The sequence below is a fragment of the Neoarius graeffei genome, chromosome 19 (genome assembly GCF_027579695.1).
Source record: "Neoarius graeffei isolate fNeoGra1 chromosome 19, fNeoGra1.pri, whole genome shotgun sequence".
Taxonomy (NCBI): Eukaryota; Metazoa; Chordata; class Actinopteri; order Siluriformes; family Ariidae; genus Neoarius; species Neoarius graeffei.
Window position 1 is genome coordinate 21,781,442 of NC_083587.1, and position 19,059 is coordinate 21,800,500.

Sequence of the window (19,059 nt, forward strand, 5' to 3'; positions counted from 1 at the left end):
GCAAAAATAGGAAAAAAAAGGAGTGATCTTACCTCTTCAGATGTTGGTTTAAGTCCGACAATACATTCCTCAAAAAGGCTAATGCTACAGAAGAAGGGGTTTATGCGCATGCGTCTACTTCTATTGTTCTGGTGTCTCCGATGGGACCGTCTTACAGCGCACGTAGAGGTGTGGCATGTGTATTGCATCGTTTTCAGCAAGCGTTGCTTTGCCATATGAACCTGAAATTTTACTGATCCGTTGCCCATGTGGACGCGATATTTAAAAAAAAAAAATCTCGTTGCCGTTGTCGTGTGGATGTAACCTCAGTTTTTAACCAAGCATGTCTGCTTTAATTATTACTAATATTACTAGTTACATCAGGCTAAGAAGGATTATCTTACTTGCTAGCTATGACTAGCTAGCTAGCCATAAAAATCAATTCTCTATTTTACAATGACTCATGAGTTATTTATTTAGAAGTTTGTGTGCAAGTATGCTTGACTGTTTGCTATGTTAATGTCTCGAAGCTAGCTGCTTCTAGTGCAGATCTGCTAAACAACAGCAATTAGCTTCAATCAGCATGTTTGTGTTTGCTTAGCCAAAGTCAAGCTTGCTTTAATTGGCATTCAGAAATACCCTGTAAAAGTTATTATAGTAAGAATAATGCATAATAACAAGTGTATGAATATAAACGTATAATTTGCCTTGTCAGAAGTGCTGTTACAGAATATTAATAAAAAATAAACCCTGCTGGTGAATCAGATTTGAGAATATAACAGTGCTGTAGTATCAAAGCACGACAGCTTGTGAAAAGCTGGGAGTCCGGTATCCTAAACATTTACTGTGTTTTTTCCCTAATTTGTGTGCAGGGGTTTAAACTGGTCTGCCAAGACACACCACATAGGGTGAGAGACAGGGTGAGACATGTTGAACTTGGCTTGGCTGGTGTGTTATGGCGCTCTTGTGGTGTAGTGTGTGTTACCACCGGGCTCCACAAACACAAACTCCAACCTCAGGCTTGATCTTCTAAAGCTGTCCAAGTGTGTTTTAAGGTTTGTGGGTGGCTGAGTGGATGGATAGTGAAAAGAGGAAGAGGGAGGGGTGATGGTGCTGTACTAGAAGCAGCTATCTCTCAGCACTAGATTACAGAATTTGTCTGAATTTGTCTGTTTTTTCCCTCCTTGATGTGATGAATATCGAGTTTTTAAAACCACATTAATGTGTCATTATCAACGGCTGGGTTTCTGCACCGTGATGCGGGAGGCATCTGTGTGTTGTTCATTAGTTTTGTGTGTGTCCTGCAGTGGGTTTGGACCGCTTTATTGGTTAATTCGTGACTCAGCCTGAGGAGTGTATTATCTGAAAAACGCGCTTAGTTCCTCTCTCGATCATGTGTCGAGAGCAAATGATGTTTGAGGGCTTGTTTTGTGTGTGTGTGTGTGTGTGTGTGTGTGTGTGTGTGTGTGTGTGTGTGTGTGTGTGTGTGTCTCCTGACTGAATTTGCTTTGTGTTCACAGTGAGTTTGTGGCCTGGTTAATGGAGATCGGCGAGACAGAAACCCCAGAAGAAGGCGTTCACTTGGGCCAGGCTTTGCTGGAGAATGGCATCATCCACCACGGTAAAAATCACACAAAAACAAATTTGTATTGTATGTATCTCAAAGCTGATTTTAGGAAGATGAAAAGATCACAATTACATCCATGCAAAAACAAAACAAAACAAAAAAACCCTCTCCATCTAAATATTGTCTAAATAGATAAATATGATGACTTGGACACAGCATTCGCAGCTATTCATCACTTTGGGCTTGCACACAAGGCTACACTCTGATTGCTGTTATAGCTAGCAGTTAGCTAAAACATACTATTTTAACATCTTTCTAGCAGGATTATATCTATTATATATTCTACAGGGGGGCGGCACGGTGGTGTAGTGGTTAGCGCTGTCACCTCACAGCAAGAAGGTCTGGGATCGAGCCCCAGGGCCGGCGAGGGCCTTTCTGTGTGGAGTTTGCATGTTCTCCCCGTGTCCGCGTGGGTTTCCTCCGGGTGCTCCGGTTTCCCCCACAGTCCAAAGACATGCAGGTTAGGTTAACTGGTGACTCTAAATTGACCGTAGGTGTGAATGTGAGTGTGAATGGTTGTCTGTGTCTATGTGTCAGCCCTGTGATGACCTGGCGACTTGTCCAGGGTGTACCCCGCCTTTCGCCCGTAGTCAGCTGGGATAGGCTCCAGCTTGCCTGCGACCCTGTAGAAGGATAAAGCGGCTAGAGATAATGAGATGAGATGAGATATATTCTACAGGCACGCGTGTTTTACTGGGAAATACACCACTTGTGTTTTTAATACAAGCTCCATCCGGGACATGGAGAACTAAAACCATGACCTAAATCTCTGTATGTCACTCGTGAGGAAATCAATTAATTGTTTTGATAAATTTGGGTATTTTTTGTTTGTGAACGTGTTGATATAATAAAAAGAAACTCGCACGTTGGATTGAAGATATAAAGTTTATCTTCTCCTGTTGAAAAACTTTGTACTTTTCATGCGAAATACATCACGAATCTGAGTGACATATTTAAATAATATTGTTTGGCTCTTTTTCGTGGTATATCAGATATATTCCATTCAGCTAGCATGATATTGAACGAGTCAAAGACGAGTAGCTGAATGGAATATATCTGATATACCATGACAAAAAGCCAGCCAATATTATTATCTCATCTCATCTCATTATCTCTAGCCGCTTTATCCTGTTCTACAGGGTCGCAGGCAAGCTGGGGCCTATCCCAGCTGACTACGGGCGAAAGGCGGGGTACACCCTGGACAAGTCGCTAGGTCATCACAGGGCTGACACATAGACACAGACAACCATTCACACTCACATTCACACCTACGGTCAATTTAGAGTCACCAGTTAACCTAACCTGCATGTCTTTGGACTGTGGGGGAAACCGGAGCACCCGGAGGAAACCCACGCGGACACGGGGAGAACATGCAAACTCCGCACAGAAAGGCCCTCGCCGGCCACGGGGCTCGAACCCAGACCTTCTTGCTGTGAGGCGACAGCGCTAACCACTACACCACCGTGCCGCCCAATATTATTATTAATATTATTATTATTATTATTACACATATACACTCTCTTCATATCAGCATTCTCGAAGGCAAGTGCTAGCTTACCCGCAACTTGGTGATGTTAGTGCAGCAGTGAAGTCACCTTCCAGCCGGCGTAGCGTTCATCAGTAGTGTTAGCGAATGCTAATCAAGCAGTCTAACCAGTGCTATCGAGAGCAAGTATCACAGGCTAATGACTGAGAAACTAAGATTTCTGTCTCCAGACTCTTCTTCCACACACGCTCACCACAGCATTTTTCACTCAGACTTAAGTATTCATTTCCCTCTGTAATTTACTCAGTTACTTTTAAATTCAACGTTGACAACTACACACAATGGAGCGACCTGGCAGCCAGAATTCTCTCAAAATCTTCCGCTTTTAATGAAGCAAACCTGATCGCCATGTTGGTTTACAAATTGTCACAGTCACTCACTAGCGCGGAAGTTTTATGTCTCCGATGTGTCTCTTTTCCAGTTTTTCGATGTCTGTTAGTATGTTTTTCTCTTGTAAATATGCGTGAAGAATATCTAATGAAGTTTTGGTAGCCTTTCGGGTGTTCGGCGCATCTTTCTCTTTCCCGCTGACCACAGAAATGTGTGCGCAACAGAAAAGTTTCTCATCGGATATTTGCATCAGCTCTGACGTGTGATGTCGTGTTGTCTTGACAACGTGCAATATTGTAACAATATTGCACGCTCATTCTCCATTGGGTAGAGTGGCAGAATAAACATAGGATAAGTGATATGATAATATTGTATGCTATCAAACCAAACGAATGAAACCCACTAGAAGGGAATAGAACACGTTTTTATTCCATCGAAAAAGTGTCCTGTATCTATAATGTATTTCACTCCGATGACATCGCTACCAGCGTTTTCCTGCTCACTAGACGCTGTTGTCAAAATGGTGAACTGGTTTAGAATTAAAATTCTTTTGATTAACATGCGTTTTTTTGTGGATGTGTCCATATAATATAAAGAACATTACAAGGTTGCATGAAGATATGAAGTTTATCTTCTCGTGTTGAAAATATTATCAGAAGTGAGTGACACGAACATTCATCACTCAAAAATAAACTTCATATCTTTGCGCGACCATGTAATATCCTCTATATATGTTTGCTAACTACTATGTGACATCACAAACTGCCAAGTTAAACCTGAATCAGATTATTCTATAAGACTTTCTGACAAAGGCGTCCAAAAATGGTCATTACTGCATTACGTCTCATCTCATTATCTGTAGCCGCTTTATCCTGTTCTACAGGGTCGCAGGCAAGCTGGAGCCTATCCCAGCTGACTACGGGTGAAAGGCGGGGTACACCCTGGACAAGTCGCCAGGTCATCACAGGGCTGACACATAGACACAGACAACAATTCACACTCACATTCACACCTACGGTCAATTTAGAGTCACCAGTTAACCTAACCTGCATGTCTTTGAACTGTGGGGGAAACTGGAGCACCCGGAGGAAACCCACGCGGACACGGGGAGAACATGCAAACTCCACACAGAAAGGCCCTCGCCGGCCATGGGGCTCGAACCTGGACCTTCTTGCTGTGAGGCGACAGCGCTAACCACTATGCCGCTTGTGTCACAAATATATATATATGATCTTACCTATTGCAGGGTTTATAATTATCTCCGCCGTCTTGTAGCGTCCATCTTCTTACTCCTCTTCTGAGCTCTTCTTCCAGTTGTTTGCTCTCTTGATAAGAAACTGTTTATTTAAGGAGGAATAAATATTAGCCTGTTCACTCCCTGGAGTTTTTCAGTTTGCTGAAATGGCTAGTCGGTGACCTGCAAACTATTTTATGCAAAACCATAAAATGCGAAAGCTCTGCTAAATGTCTTCACATGTGGTTATTTTTGTCTGTCCGATGAGTCTGGATGGCTAAAACATAATACATAATACATAAATCAGTCGTTGCTTTTCCGCTTCCTAATAGAGAAATGAATTTGAGAAGAGAAGCTCTCAGTCAAAACGGTGTGTCTTAGATCGGAGTTGAATTTGAATCTGTGGAGTAAAAACAGATTGATTGGCAATGGTGAAGCCATTATTTCTTATTTTAATTTAATGGTATAGAGCTGTGAGGTGGAGATGCTAGGACCATCATCATTTCCTTATAAAGCAACTTCTTTTTTGTGCACTTTATCCAAATCATGAAATTTCTTTCCCCAATTCTTTGTCTCTTACAGTCACAGACAAGCACCAGTTCAAACCCGAGCCGGTGCTCTATCGTTTCCGCTACGACGACGGCACTTACCATCCACGCAGTGACATGCAGGATGTCATCTCCAAGGTAACTTACAGACACACACCATGGTTTCTATTCTTTGAAAAAATCGCAGACTTGTTTAATCAGGAGTGTCCTTTGTATCTCTGTCTATCTCTTGCTTTCGCCTCAGGGTGTGAGACTGTTCTGTCGGCTCCACAGTCTTTTCACACCAGTGATCAGGTAAGAGACCTGCTCTGCTCTCTCAGTTCAGCCTCATTACATCTGTGTGTGTGTGTGTGTGTGTGTGTGTGTGTGTGTGCGCGTGTGTGCGCATCAGCTTGCACAGCTGCAATTGAAATCCTGCTGTTACTTATTCCTATCTAACTATAACAGCAGGATGCTGTGCTGCAATTAAAATACTAAAAAAATGTGCAATGCTCTGCATGTTGTTTTCTTGTCTTAAAGGTTCAAGCTGTACAGTGTAAAATGCTTATAAACAGATGGTAATGATATAATTCGAAAGATTATTTAAAAAAAAACAACAACCATCATTTGCATTATTTTAACATGGTAAATCTTACTAGTATGTTTATTTCAGGATTCAATTTGCATTTTTTTCTGGCCCAGAAATAGACTCTACCTCCAATCTGACCACATCTGTTACAACCAGCCTCTTAAAGAAAAAAAATCATCATTTAACTGCAAATATTTATTTATCGTTTATCTTGTGTTTTGTGTTAGCAAGAGCAAGCGCTTGTTTATGAATGCTAATCTATAGGCATGTAACGATATATCGTGCGACGATAAATCGTGATACAAATTTATGGTGATTCAACTCAAGGAAGTAAAAAAATGAACCAAGATTATTATTAGGCTGAGTAATCTCTAAGTATCGCTATAATTGCGTTGTTTAGACAGCCAAGGGCACCGTACAATAGAAAGAATACACGTGAATTCAATGTGGACGGAAGTAACACAGCTCGAATGTTGCGAAAACACACAAAAAACAGATCTAAAATGTGAAAGAGCTGTTATGAGATTGACTATGAAAAGAAGAAATCAGAGTTTTTACAGACTGCTGAAAGTTAAAGAAAAGCAAAGCAAATGGAAATAGCTGTTTTAGGTTTAAGCCTGATGACAACCTTCGCAAATGTTCATAAATGGTTATTAAGTAAAGGCCTATTTGGTATTAACTTTTTTCATTTTTAATGAAAGGAATATGTTTGTTAATAGGCTAGTATATTGTACTCCAACCTTTACAAATGTGGGTCAATAATTATTGTTGAAACAAATATATTTTTTGATAAAGCACAGGAAAGTCTGTTGTGTGTGTTTTTTTTCAAAAATATCATGGGAAACTCGGGGCAGCACGGTGGTGTAGTGGTTAGCACTGTTGCCTCACAGCAAGAAGGTCCGGGTTCGAGCCCCGTGGCCGGCGAGGGCCTTTCTGTGCGGAGTTTGCATGTTCTCCCCGTGTCCGCGTGGGTTTCCTCCGGGTGCTCCGGTTTCCCCCACAGTCCAAAGACATGCAGGTTAGGTTAACTGGTGACTCTAAATTGAGCGTAGGTGTGAATGTGAGTGTGAATGGTTGTCTGTGTCTATGTGTCAGCCCTGTGATGACCTGGCGACTTGTCCAGGGTGTACCCCGCCTTTCGCCCGTAGTCAGCTGGGATAGGCTCCAGCTCGCCTGCGACCCTGTAGAACAGGATAAAGCGGCTACAGATAATGAGATGAGATGAGATCATGGGAAACTCGAATCATGAATTCGAGTAAATTAGGTGAATTGGTACATGCCTACTAATCTACAAAACCTACGTGTATTTTTACTAATCAAACTCACTTGAATAAAGAAGCAATTGTAATTTGCATCAATACCATGAAATAGATAGATATTGTTGGCTTCTTTATTTCAGTCTTTTGTATGCATTTTTCTGGCCCAGAAATTGACTCCACCCCTATTTGGAACAGATCTGCGATAAACAGTTCCTTTTAAAATAGTTTCAAATTTGTCATCATTTAACTACCGGCCACTTTGACGTACAGCACTGTGCAAAAGTCTTAGGCCCCCTATTTTTTTTTTATACAAACTTTATGGATTTCTCTTTTATGATTTCTACATTATCAAGTCGGTACAAAAACATTTTAGAGTCCAAACATTTGTTTTCCAGCACAAAATTAAATGCTACAGAAAAAAACAAAGTTTGTATCTGAGCAGCATATTCCATAAGAGAGCACTTTTCAGATTAAAAAAGAAAACCTAATGAAGGCTGCTGGGTTTTGGTGCAAAATGAAGAAGCGAGTGTGACAGTCAAAGTGTCCAGAAGAACTGGGGCTGGTTCTGTAAGACGCTCAGTAAAACCTACAGCTCATTTCCGCATAAAACTGCACTCACTGGACCTCAGACTACTATTTTTATTTTAAAGCAAAGGGTCGTCTCACACCAAATACTGACTTTGTTTCATTTATTATGGCTCACTGCTTACTGCTTATAGTATTTTTTAAATGTTGAAACTTTTAATTTAATTATTTTTTAAACCATTTTTGTTCCACAGCATTTCTCTACATGTGCCTAAGACTTTTGCACAGTACTGTATTTTGTTGTTCTTATATTTACATTTTACCTTGAGTTTTATGTTAGCGATCGCTTGTTAGCTTTTGCATCCATTCCTACTCACTTGAGTAAAGATGTGAAACTCTTCCAGCTCTCGTCATGTTTTATAGATCAGCTGCAAACTAAAGGTTGTTAAGACAATTTGTGTGTGTGTGTGTGTGTAAGCCAACTGTACATCTGTCTGCCTTATAGTGTTAAAAGTGTACCTTTGTTTTAAAACAGCGTCAAGTACGCTTTCCGTTTTCATGATCTTTACAGACTCTTTACTTCAAAAGACACAAATTCCACTTCCTGTGCCTTTCACAGGCTAAGCTGAATAGTCAGTGAGGCATTTGGTCTGTTTGGGAACAGATGGTAAGCATACAGCGCTAATGGTGTTTTTCATTTGTTTGGCTGGTGTGCCATTCTGGGTGTATTTAGCCACTGAGAAGCCGTATTGAAGTCCACAAACAATGTTTCAACTCAGCAGAGCAGTTAAACACAATGTAAGGGCAATTAAGCAAATGTTTGAGGCCTATAAGTTATCAGTCTCTCTTTATCATTGAGTCTTTATCTGCAGCTAGCATTAGCAAACAATACAACAGGTGCAGATACAGACTTTGGGAAGCTCAGTGACCGCACTAAATTAAATTTCTTTTGTTTGACAAACGTAATAGCCTTGAATCACTGTTTTTTTTTTGTGATTACACACATTTTCCACTAATATACGCCAGCTGTGTTTGAGGAAAATTAGTGTGTGCCACATGTTTTTGATTTCCATATCGTGAATTTCTTCAGCTACAAAAAAGTAGCATATGATATTACCATAAAAATGGACTATTATAAAACTGTCATGCTGAAACCATGTACTGTACTATTTGTATGCTACCATGATAGTCGTGAAATTCTTTAGCACAATGTAACTGTAGGGCGTCACGGTGGTGTAGTGGTTAGTGCTGTCGCCTCACAGCAAGAAGGTCCGGGTTCGAGCCCCGTGGCCGGCGAGGGCCTTTCTGTGTGGAGTTTGCATGTTCTCCCCGTGTCCGCGTGGGTTTCCTCCGGGTGCTCCGGTTTCCCCCACAGTCCAAAGACATGCAGGTTAGGTTAACTGGTGACTCTAAATTGAGCGTAGGTGTGAATGTGAGTGTGAATGGTTGTCTGTGTCTATGTGTCAGCCCTGTGATGACCTGGCGACTTGTCCAGGGTGTACCCCGCCTTTCGCCCGTAGTCAGCTGGGATAGGCTCCAGCTTGCCTGCGACCCTGCAGAAGGATAAAGCGGCTAGAGATAATGAGATGAGATGAGACAATGTAACTGTCATCATAACCATTATGGTATTAATCGAATATACCATGCATTGAGAGGCTCCAGTTGAAATTATGGATTCTCTTTGGTGACTGGCATAGTACCATTTTGTGAGGGGCACAGCCCTGAAGAAAATAGTAATATGCCAGTCACTGAAGAGAATACATAATTACCGGTGTCTCTCAGTGCATTCTATGTTAGATTCATATCCCTCATCAAAAAATTCCAAACTAAAAGTGTGAAGATTGAATCTTGGCAAAAATTCACTGGAGGCAGCCATGTTTGTTCTTTACGTTGGAGCGACCTTCGACCTGCACATGTAGAATAGAATGAGCAGAAAAGAATGCCTTTATTGTCACTGCACAAATATACAACGAAATTATATGCATTGGATGTGCAATGTGCCATGCCATCGCCTGCCTCACTAGGCATGATCATGATGCGTAGATCTACACACACAGAAATGCTTGCTGAGCCACAGCTGTGACTCGAATCGGCCATATATCTTGAAATTGTGACATCAGTTCATGGTATATCCAGGATGTACCATGACTGACTCACACCATATCCATTTTTTTTATTTTTGACGTCACAGGATACAATGGTGGAACTAGTTTATGTCACGTGAGCCATCCTTGACCAATCCTTGCATGGGAATTTGTTGATGAGGGATATAAATTTGAATATTACAGTACATTAATGCCCTTTAGCAGATGCTCTTATCCAGAGTGATGTATAACATGCCCAGAACAGCCTGGGGAGCAGCTGGGGGGTCAGGGCACTTCAGCCATTCCTGCTGATTCAGGGAATTGAACCAGTGGCCTTTTGGTCCCAAAGCTGCTTCTCTAACCATTAGGTCATGGCTTCCCACATAGATGACTTGAGTTGAATATACCATGATATTACCATTAGGTACCAACATCCTACTAGAGTAGTGCCACAAACCATTTGTGCAAGGGTTAAAGTGTCATGTGGGACTTCTCTGAAAAATATTCCTCATGTTTATCATGCACTGACGTGAACATTTCACTTTTATGGTACTGTATTCTGGTGGCACGGTGGTGTAGTGATTAGCGCTGTCGCGTCACAGCAAGAAGGTGTGGGTTCGAGCCCAGTGGCCTACGGGGGCCTTTCTATGTGGAGTTTGCATGTTCTCCCCGTGTCCGCGTGGGTTTCCTCCGGGTGCTCCGGTTTCCCCCACAGTCCAAAGACATGCAGGTTAGGTTAACTGGTGGCTCTAAATTGACCGTAGGTGTGAATGTGAATGGTTGTCTGTGTCTATGTGTCAGCCCTGTGATGACCTGGTGGCTTGTCCAGGGTGTACCCCGCCTCTCGCCCGTAGTCAGCTGGGATAGGCTCCAGCTTGCCTGCGACCCTGCACAGGATAAGTGGTTAAGGATAATGAATGGATGGATGGTACTATATTCTCTTCAGAAATCATCATTTCTCTCCTATGGATACATACAGCATGTTTTAACACAACATTGATTCCACCAGTGTCAACTACACGAGTGAATTATGCTAATCTGTCTATGCTAAGTACACAGATTACACTGTAATTATAGGCATGCAAAGTCTTTCTTTCAAAATTGAACAATTTCTCTGAGGTAAATGTCCATCTTCCAGATTGTTTCGTCTTGTTTCCATGGTCACTACGGCTTTGCGTAGTCTGTAAAAGACTTAGCTTCATGATAGCTAGCTAAACTGTTAGCCTTAGCCATTAGCTGGCTAATACTGTGTTTTCATATTCACCAAACAGTGGTGTTTAGGTTACTTTAAATGTTAGACCTCAGAAGTTTTTTTATTCATATGTTTAATTTAAAACATATTACACGGTAACTATGACTTATAAAACTAATAGCTACATACAGTATTTAGAAGAGTAAGTAAGGTATGTCTGGATAGCAAGAATGTGTGTGCATTCTTAATAGGGCGATTGTAAGGAGATACGCATTGGAGGCTCTGTGTGTGTGTTAGACATTGCCATGCCTTCTGTTTATACATATTGAGTGTATGAGTTGGTATATATGCTGCAGACTCCCTGCTTTCTGTCTCTCATACAGACTTCTCTGGATTGCATTCTAATTAGCGAGAAACTCCTGGTGGAAGAGGAGCCTCAGAGGGGGCACGGGCCCAAACAAAACGCAGAAAAGCAGCCATAAATCCAGGCTTGTCTCAACCCACATGCCCCTAAAGTCCCAGAGAGAAAACCAGTCCCCAGGCTGAACCCAGTGCTGACAAAGAAAGATGTTAAGAACAGCACTGAAGCACAGTTGCAGTTGTTATTGTGCAGGCCAAAAAGGCAACGAAGGGTTCGAGTGACCTATTTGTGCCTGCTGCTTTGGTGGATTACATTGTGCTTGTGCAAGGCATATGGGTTCCCACTGCACCACTGTCTTCCCTTCATTTGTTACAGCTTTGGGTTGAGGCTAAGATAAACGAGTCATGGTGGTTAAAATATATGGCACTAGGCGAATAGGGGCACGGGCCAGTGCCAAGATCTCCTGAGAGACTCAGAATACTGTGAGGAAAATAACAGTATGAAAATCTTGTGCTGTGCTTTGTGTCACAGTAACTCCTCTGTGAAAATGAGAGTGACTTAAAGTTAATTAAAGTCCAAAATGGCTGTATTTGTATCCACCCTCATCATGTTGTAGATTGTAGATGCATTAGATTTGGTGTTATCTGGGTTTGTTTGTGTGTATAGAAGGCATGGGGTTGGGGAAAGCCAGTCCTCTAGCCTAGTACACTGGGTGTACCTCAGGAGATTCCTGGCTTCATGGGAAAATCTCAGCTCCATTTCATTGTAAATTCCCATGTTCCCAGGTTTTTATCCACACCCAAACCCACAACCCCCCACCCACCCAAACCACATACACAATTGCTGGTTCTACCTTCCGACCTCAGCTGGCTGAACGATTGTAAAACTTAGCACCAGTTCAGCTCTCTATTACCTTTTGATCTCTCTATTAAAAAAAAATAACGGATCTTTAAAGATAAGTGAATCATGAGATGGAAGCTGCCAAGGGCAACTTTATGGCTCTTGAAAACATTCCATTGTCAACAGTGTGGGGTTGAGGGAAGTTGTCCTTTTTGCGCTGAACACTTGCAGTGTAGAGAGGGCAAATGCCATTTTCTGAGTTTCCAAATAGATTGGTTGATTTTGGCAAGCAAGCGAAGGTTTAGCACACCTCAACCTAATTCCGTGTCACAGTTTCATGTTTTGTCATGGCGTATAATTGGAAAGTTACCTTACCAATAACACTGATACCATGATATGATATTTGTAGGCTACGCAGATTATCATACTGTGAATGGGAAAATTGGAAAACATGTCTGTGAAGATTGTCAGTCATCCAGGTCATAGTAAACTGTGGGTGGTAAAAGAGAGCAACTAGACTTGCTTGAAGATTCTTGAAGACGTTTCACCTCTCATCCGAAAGGCTTCTTCAGTTCTGTCTGACTAATAGGGAGTATCAGAGGATAAATACCTGATATTAGTCAGACAGAACTGAAGAAGCCTTTCGGATGAGAGGTGAAACGTCTTCAAGAATCTTCAAGCAAGTCCAGTTGCTCTCTTTTACCACCCACAGAAAATTGGAAAACCTTTGATCACTCATTTGCTCACAAGTCATACATGACTTTTAAAGTTGATCAGGATCCTCAACTCTTTAGGAATGTTAAAGTTAATAACGCAATGCGTCAGAATGCATCCACTCAGGATTTGGAGGGGAGGAAAAAGTGTGGCTTAGAAGGAGGGGAAGTCAGGCTGAGGAGCTTGAGTTGTGATGGATGGCGAGGAAATCGTTGTCAGGATGTAAAAGCCAAGTTCAGCTCTCTCAACGGTCTTGTCAAGAGGTTAAAGCTGGGACCTAGAGGTCATAGGTCAGGTTAGGATAACTTCCCTTCTGTTTGTAAGAAACCATTGTTTTTTTTCTATGTTCATTCAGGGATAAAGATTACCATTTAAGAACATACAAATCTGTCGTGATGGCCAACAAGTTGATCGACTGGCTCATAGCACAGGTAAGACCTCACTTCTAATGCGTCTGTAATGGAGTGATATTTCCTTGAATGGAAAATGGAAATTCACTATGAAGTAATCAAAAGAAAGAAGGTAATAAATGGCTGTTTTATTCTTTTCTTTCTTTCTTTCTTTCTTTCTTTCTTTCTTTCTTTCTTTCTTTCTTTCTTTCTTTCTTTCTTTTTTAAACAAATGGACTGAAATATGACAGAAGAGTGAACCACAGCCTTACCACAGTTTTATTTCTGGTAATGAAGCGTTGCAAAACAGAAGACTTACATTCATCTGAATAGAGAAAATGGTCGAATTGAAAAATAGTATAAAACGGGGTGGGTGGATTATTGCTCATCTTGAACTGTGAGTACACAGTCCATTTAAATAACAGAGCAAGTTTACAGATGTTTAACTTTTAGCAGATGGCTCATCATGCCTAAGAACATTGTCATGCATTTCCAGTACACCATATACAAATGCAGTGCTCTATTTGTATTATATATATATATATATATATATATATATATATATATATATATATATATATATATATAAAATATTATTTTTTTTCCCTAAATATCAATAAATAACTCTGGAAATGCTCTAAAACTACACTGATGTCTCTAAGAACACATCCTGGCAGCTGTCACTGTGCTTTTGCAGGAAAAAGTTATAGAAACCAGGTATTTAGCTAGCTAGCTGGATAGTCTACTAATCTACCAGCACATTTAATGGAATTTAGAGTGATAAAGATTACACCAAGATTATAAACTTAAATTTACTGCTTGCGTAAACTCAGTGGCTTCTTTATTTAGAGCAAACCAAAAATCGGCGTCCAGTTCCAGGCATGGGTCCAATCACAGACGATAACAGACAAGAATAACCTGTAGATTTTGCAAATATTGTAGATACAAGAAAATAAGGGTACTAATAAATGCACTGACCCAGATATAAATGGAAAACAAGTGAACACAATCAGGATATAAGCCAATGGCAAGTTGGGGTGGAGACAGGGCTGAAGACACAACAAAAACATGTCACAGTAAAAGCACAAGGAGTACACTTCGCTCTGGGAAGTGCACCATGATGGTTAAAGTGCATATTCTGGACCAATTTTGTGTTCTTTTTTTAATGAAAGTATGTCCCTTTACACACTCATCCAGAAGGGTAATTTTGCACAAGGCCATCTGTCTACAGCAGAAAAAAATAAAATAACAAAACGCATCTGGAAAAATCCCAACGGAGTCTGGAGCCAGATTCGTGACGTCACGTGCGGATCCGCCAGCAGGCTGAGAGAGCTTGCACGGTTTCAGTGCACAGCCTGTGTAGACCAAGTTTAGCAGCTAGCGGTTTTGCATTGAAATATGGAATTGTCACCTTCAGCTTCAGCTTCTAAACCCATGGATTCATGTATCGATGCTATATCTATTGTTATATAAATCACATTTTTTCTAATTACTATTATGTATTTATATATTTCTTCGTTTAGAAGAGTACTGGCTACTGTAGGAGAAAGATTTCATAAGCTACACACATGGAATCGGCTAAGCAGGGTTGTATATACATTTAATGTGTTTGACAGGTCCCAAGATCTCAAGCCCTGACACGCATATCCCTTGATACATGTGAAGTGTATTATCGCCCAGCGCTTTCGTGTTGTTTACTTTTGTGTGTGTCAATAAATAACATTACCCGTGTACCACACAAACACAGGAACACCTAATTTAGAGTATAGTCTCTCTTATTTCTCACCCTGGCAGCAGTCGACTTGTGAATCGACGATTTTCTTGGTCTTTTTCTCGGCTCTGCTTTGTTCCTCGGCTTCCCGGTGCCTCACACGAAGCGCTCCAATTTCTCTCTCATTGTCCGGTCTTTTGGGAAATGATGAGTACTAATCTCATCAAGATTGGTGTTGCTACACCCTCCTACGATACATCTGTTAACCATTTTAATAATTACGTGATAACGTTGAAGAAATTTGCAGAAAACCACCAGGTCGTTTTCTCATAAACAAACCAGCGCTGGCGTAGGATTCAGAGGGAGGCATCCTGCACGCGGCGTCACAAAAATCACTGTTTCCCAGGAAATCCAAATGCCAAGTTTTTTCAGAGGCGGACCAATTCGCCTCAAATGGCTTGATTTCAACTGAATTTTTCTAGTATTGCGCAAGGTAAAAAAAATTGCACAAAATGCAAACTGTGACAGATATTTGACCAAAGTTTAATATAAAATAGGAGAATTACATTGATCTTGCTCCTGAATTTACCCGTGATATGCACTTTAAATTATAAATGGGCTAAAAATGATGTTGTTCTTCAATTAATATACAGTAGAGTGGCAGCTACAATTATCGACAGTCCATAATTATCGACATCTTTTCAGATTTACCATTAAAAAAACAATTTTACAAAGGTGAGTTTCAGTTCCAACATTTATTATTGGTTAATTAATCAACCGGAAGACCCCGCCCCCTCACCCTTTGATCTGGTCATCTGATGATACAGCTCGTTACCTGAGATGGAATTTTTTTTAGCACGATCAGCAATTTGAGGAAAACCCGGACATTATCATCGCAGGTAAGCATGGTGGAAAGATCATGGACATGTTTTTACTGATCAAATTCACCGATATTTCATGATCTCCTTGTCGAAACCTACTTTGTTTCTTACTCTTTCATTTGACAGTAGCCATTTTGTGTCTAAACGCGCGTTTGAGAAGTCATGTGAGGTGTCGATAATAGTGATCACTTTCACCGGTGTCCACCATTATCGACACCCTGTGGAATTAAGCGACGTTTACAACTGTTATGGATCGAGCTTTGTGTAACATTGTTGAAGTAAATGAAGTACTTAAAAAAAAAATGCTGTGATTTATAATATTTTTTTTCTGATTCATAACAGAATGGAATGTTTATAGAGTATTTGGAATCCGATTGCAATAAAAAGACTTAGACCAGAATTAAATTCCTAGCATATAAAAAATTACATGCTTGAAATATTCAGATTTTTCAATTCCAGTCAGAATATATATAAATATATATATATAAATATATATATATATATAATTTTATTTTATTTTTTATTTTTTGCAGTTTGTTGTAAATATCTACCACATATCAGTAAACATTTTATATTTTGGTTCGAGGAATGACATGCGACCTTTGACCTGGATTTCCATGTCAATCGCTTGTTGACATTTACTGGTAAACTACAAAACTAGAAATTAACACAAACAACAACAAATGATTAAGAAAATATGATCTATGAAAATACTTAGAAAGTGGGTAGAAAGTGGAAAAAAAAGATTTTCTGACAGGTTAAACATTATCAGTTTATTTGTTTACAAACATTAGAATTACTTCCTTATTTACAGTGGGGCAAAAAAGTATTTATTCAGCCACCAATTGTGCAAGTTCTCCCACTTAAAAAGATGAGAGAGGCCTGTAATTTTCATCATAGGTACACTTCAACTATGAGAGACAGAATGGGGGGAAAGAATCCAGGAAATCACATTGTAGGATTTTTAATGAATTAATTGGTAAATTCCTCGGTAAAATAAGTATTTGGTCACCTACAAACAAGCAAGATTTCTGGCTCTCACAGACCTGTAACTTCTTCTTTAAGAGGCTCCTCTGTCCTCCACTCGTTACCTGTATTAATGGCACCTGTTTGAACTCGTTATCAGTATAAAAGACACCTGTCCACAACCTCAAACAGTCACACTCCAAACTCCACTATGGCCAAGACCAAAGAGCTGTCAAAGGACACCAGAAACAAAATTGTAGACCTGCACCAGGCTGGGAAGACTGAATCTGCAATAGGTAAGCAGCTTGGTGTGAAGAAATCAACTGTGGGAGCAATTATTAGAAAATGGAAGACATACAAGACCACTGATAATCTCCCTCGATCTGGGGCTCCACGCAAGATCTCACCCCGTGGGGTCAAAATGATCACAAGAACAGTGAGCAAAAATCCCAGAACCACACGGGGGGACCTAGTGAATGACCTGCAGAGAGCTGGGACCAAAGTACCAATGGCTACCATCAGTAACACACTACGCCGCCAGGGACTCAAATCCTGCAGTGCCAGACGTGTCCCCCTGCTTAAGCCAGTACATGTCCAGGCCTGTCTGAAGTTTGCTAGAGAGCATTTGGATGATCCAGAAGAGGATTGGGAGAATGTCATACAGTATGGTCAGATGAAACCAAAATAGAACTTTTTGTTAAAAACTCATCTTGTCATGTTTGGAGGAGAAAGAATGCTGAGTTGCATCCAAAGAACACCATACCTACTGTGAAGCATGGGGGTGGAAACATCATGCTTTGGGGCTGTTTTTCTGCAAAGGGACCAGGACGACTGATCCGTGTAAAGGAAAGAATGAATGGGGCCATGTATCATGAGATTTTGAGTGAAAACCTCCTTCCATCAGCAAGGGCATTGAAGATGAAACGTGGCTGGGTCTTTCAACATGACAATGATCCCAAACACACCGCCCGGGCAACGAAGGAGTGGCTTCGTAAGAAGCATTTCAAGGTCCTGGAGTGGCCTAGCCAGTCTCCAGATCTCAACCCCATAGAAAATCTTTGGAGGGAGTTGAAAGTCCGTGTTGCCCAGCGACAGCCCCAAAACATCACTGCTCTAGAGGAGATCTGCATGGAGGAATGGGCCAAAATACCAGCAACAGTGTGTGAAAACCTTGTGAAGACTTACAGAAAACGTTTGACCTCTGTCATTGCCAACAAAGGGTATATAACAAAGTATTGAGATGAACTTTTGTTATTGACCAGATACTTATTTTCCACCATAATTTGCAAATAAATTCTTTAAAAATCAGACAATGTGATTTTCTGGATTTTTTTTCTCATTTTGTCTCTCATAGTTGAAGTGTACCTATGATGAAAATTACAGGCCTCTCTCATCTTTTTAAGTGGGAGAACTTGCACAATTGGTGACTGACTAAATACTTTTTTGCCCCACTGTATTTAAGCACCAACATCCATATATTTATATAAAATATATTTTGTACAAAATATAAGCTTAAATAAAAGCTGTTTTGTTAACTTAATACCACTTAGCGATTATTATTATTTTTTTTATAAATAATCATCTGGGTGTCGATAACTGTGGACAAAGGTGTCGATTGTGGAACGGTGTCACGTGATCTGATACGCTAAGTAATTGGGAATCGACTCCTTTTTTTCAGTGGAAGTTTAAATAATTATTCATGCACAATTTACGTATTGAAAGTCTCTTCTACTTTTGCAACCGCCAAAAGATCGTTAAGGTGTCGATAATTGTAGCCGCCACTCTAGTAATTATTGGCAGATTACTGTAGTATAAGTGAAAAAAAAAAAGCACCTCAGGCCCAAACTCATCACTCTATTGTTGATTATTTTCCTATGATAGGATGCCCTATAGTGTTTTACTCCTTACTTTTCTTCTTCTTTTTGTCCTGAAGGTACAATCTGCATTTGATTTTTCTGTAGTTCGTTGTACAGCTTGAATGTGTGTATTAAGCATGCTGCTCCATTGGCGATGGAAATAATTCCATATTATTATATGAATATTATAGCAACTTGTGGTTTGTCATGAGGAGGTTAGGATACATCCAATGGACCTGTGTGTATTATTAAGATATATTAATTACACTTTAAGTAATATCACATGATATTAATCCAGAAGGAGACGGAAAAATCGGATTGTTGGATTTTAACATGGCAGATTATTTATTTATTTATTTATTTATTTATTTATCCTGACTCTTTTTTTTCCTGGGGGGTAGCATCCTTTTATGGTCGTCTTCAGGGGTTTCTATTTAATGTGTCATGAA

General features: G+C 40.3%; 1 protein-coding gene across 3 annotated transcripts in view; it reads left to right on the top strand.

Annotated features, from left to right (window-relative positions):
- Positions 1 to 19,059, top strand: part of prex2 (phosphatidylinositol-3,4,5-trisphosphate-dependent Rac exchange factor 2) — a 266,799-nt gene that overhangs the window by 103,360 nt on the left and 144,380 nt on the right. For all 3 annotated transcript variants that reach the window (XM_060899865.1, XM_060899866.1, XM_060899867.1), the window contains 4 exons: positions 1,500 to 1,600; positions 5,299 to 5,402; positions 5,509 to 5,558; positions 13,163 to 13,238. In XM_060899865.1, coding sequence (XP_060755848.1) covers positions 1,500 to 1,600; positions 5,299 to 5,402; positions 5,509 to 5,558; positions 13,163 to 13,238 — 331 coding nt within the window. The remainder of the gene's footprint in view (positions 1 to 1,499; positions 1,601 to 5,298; positions 5,403 to 5,508; positions 5,559 to 13,162; positions 13,239 to 19,059) is intronic.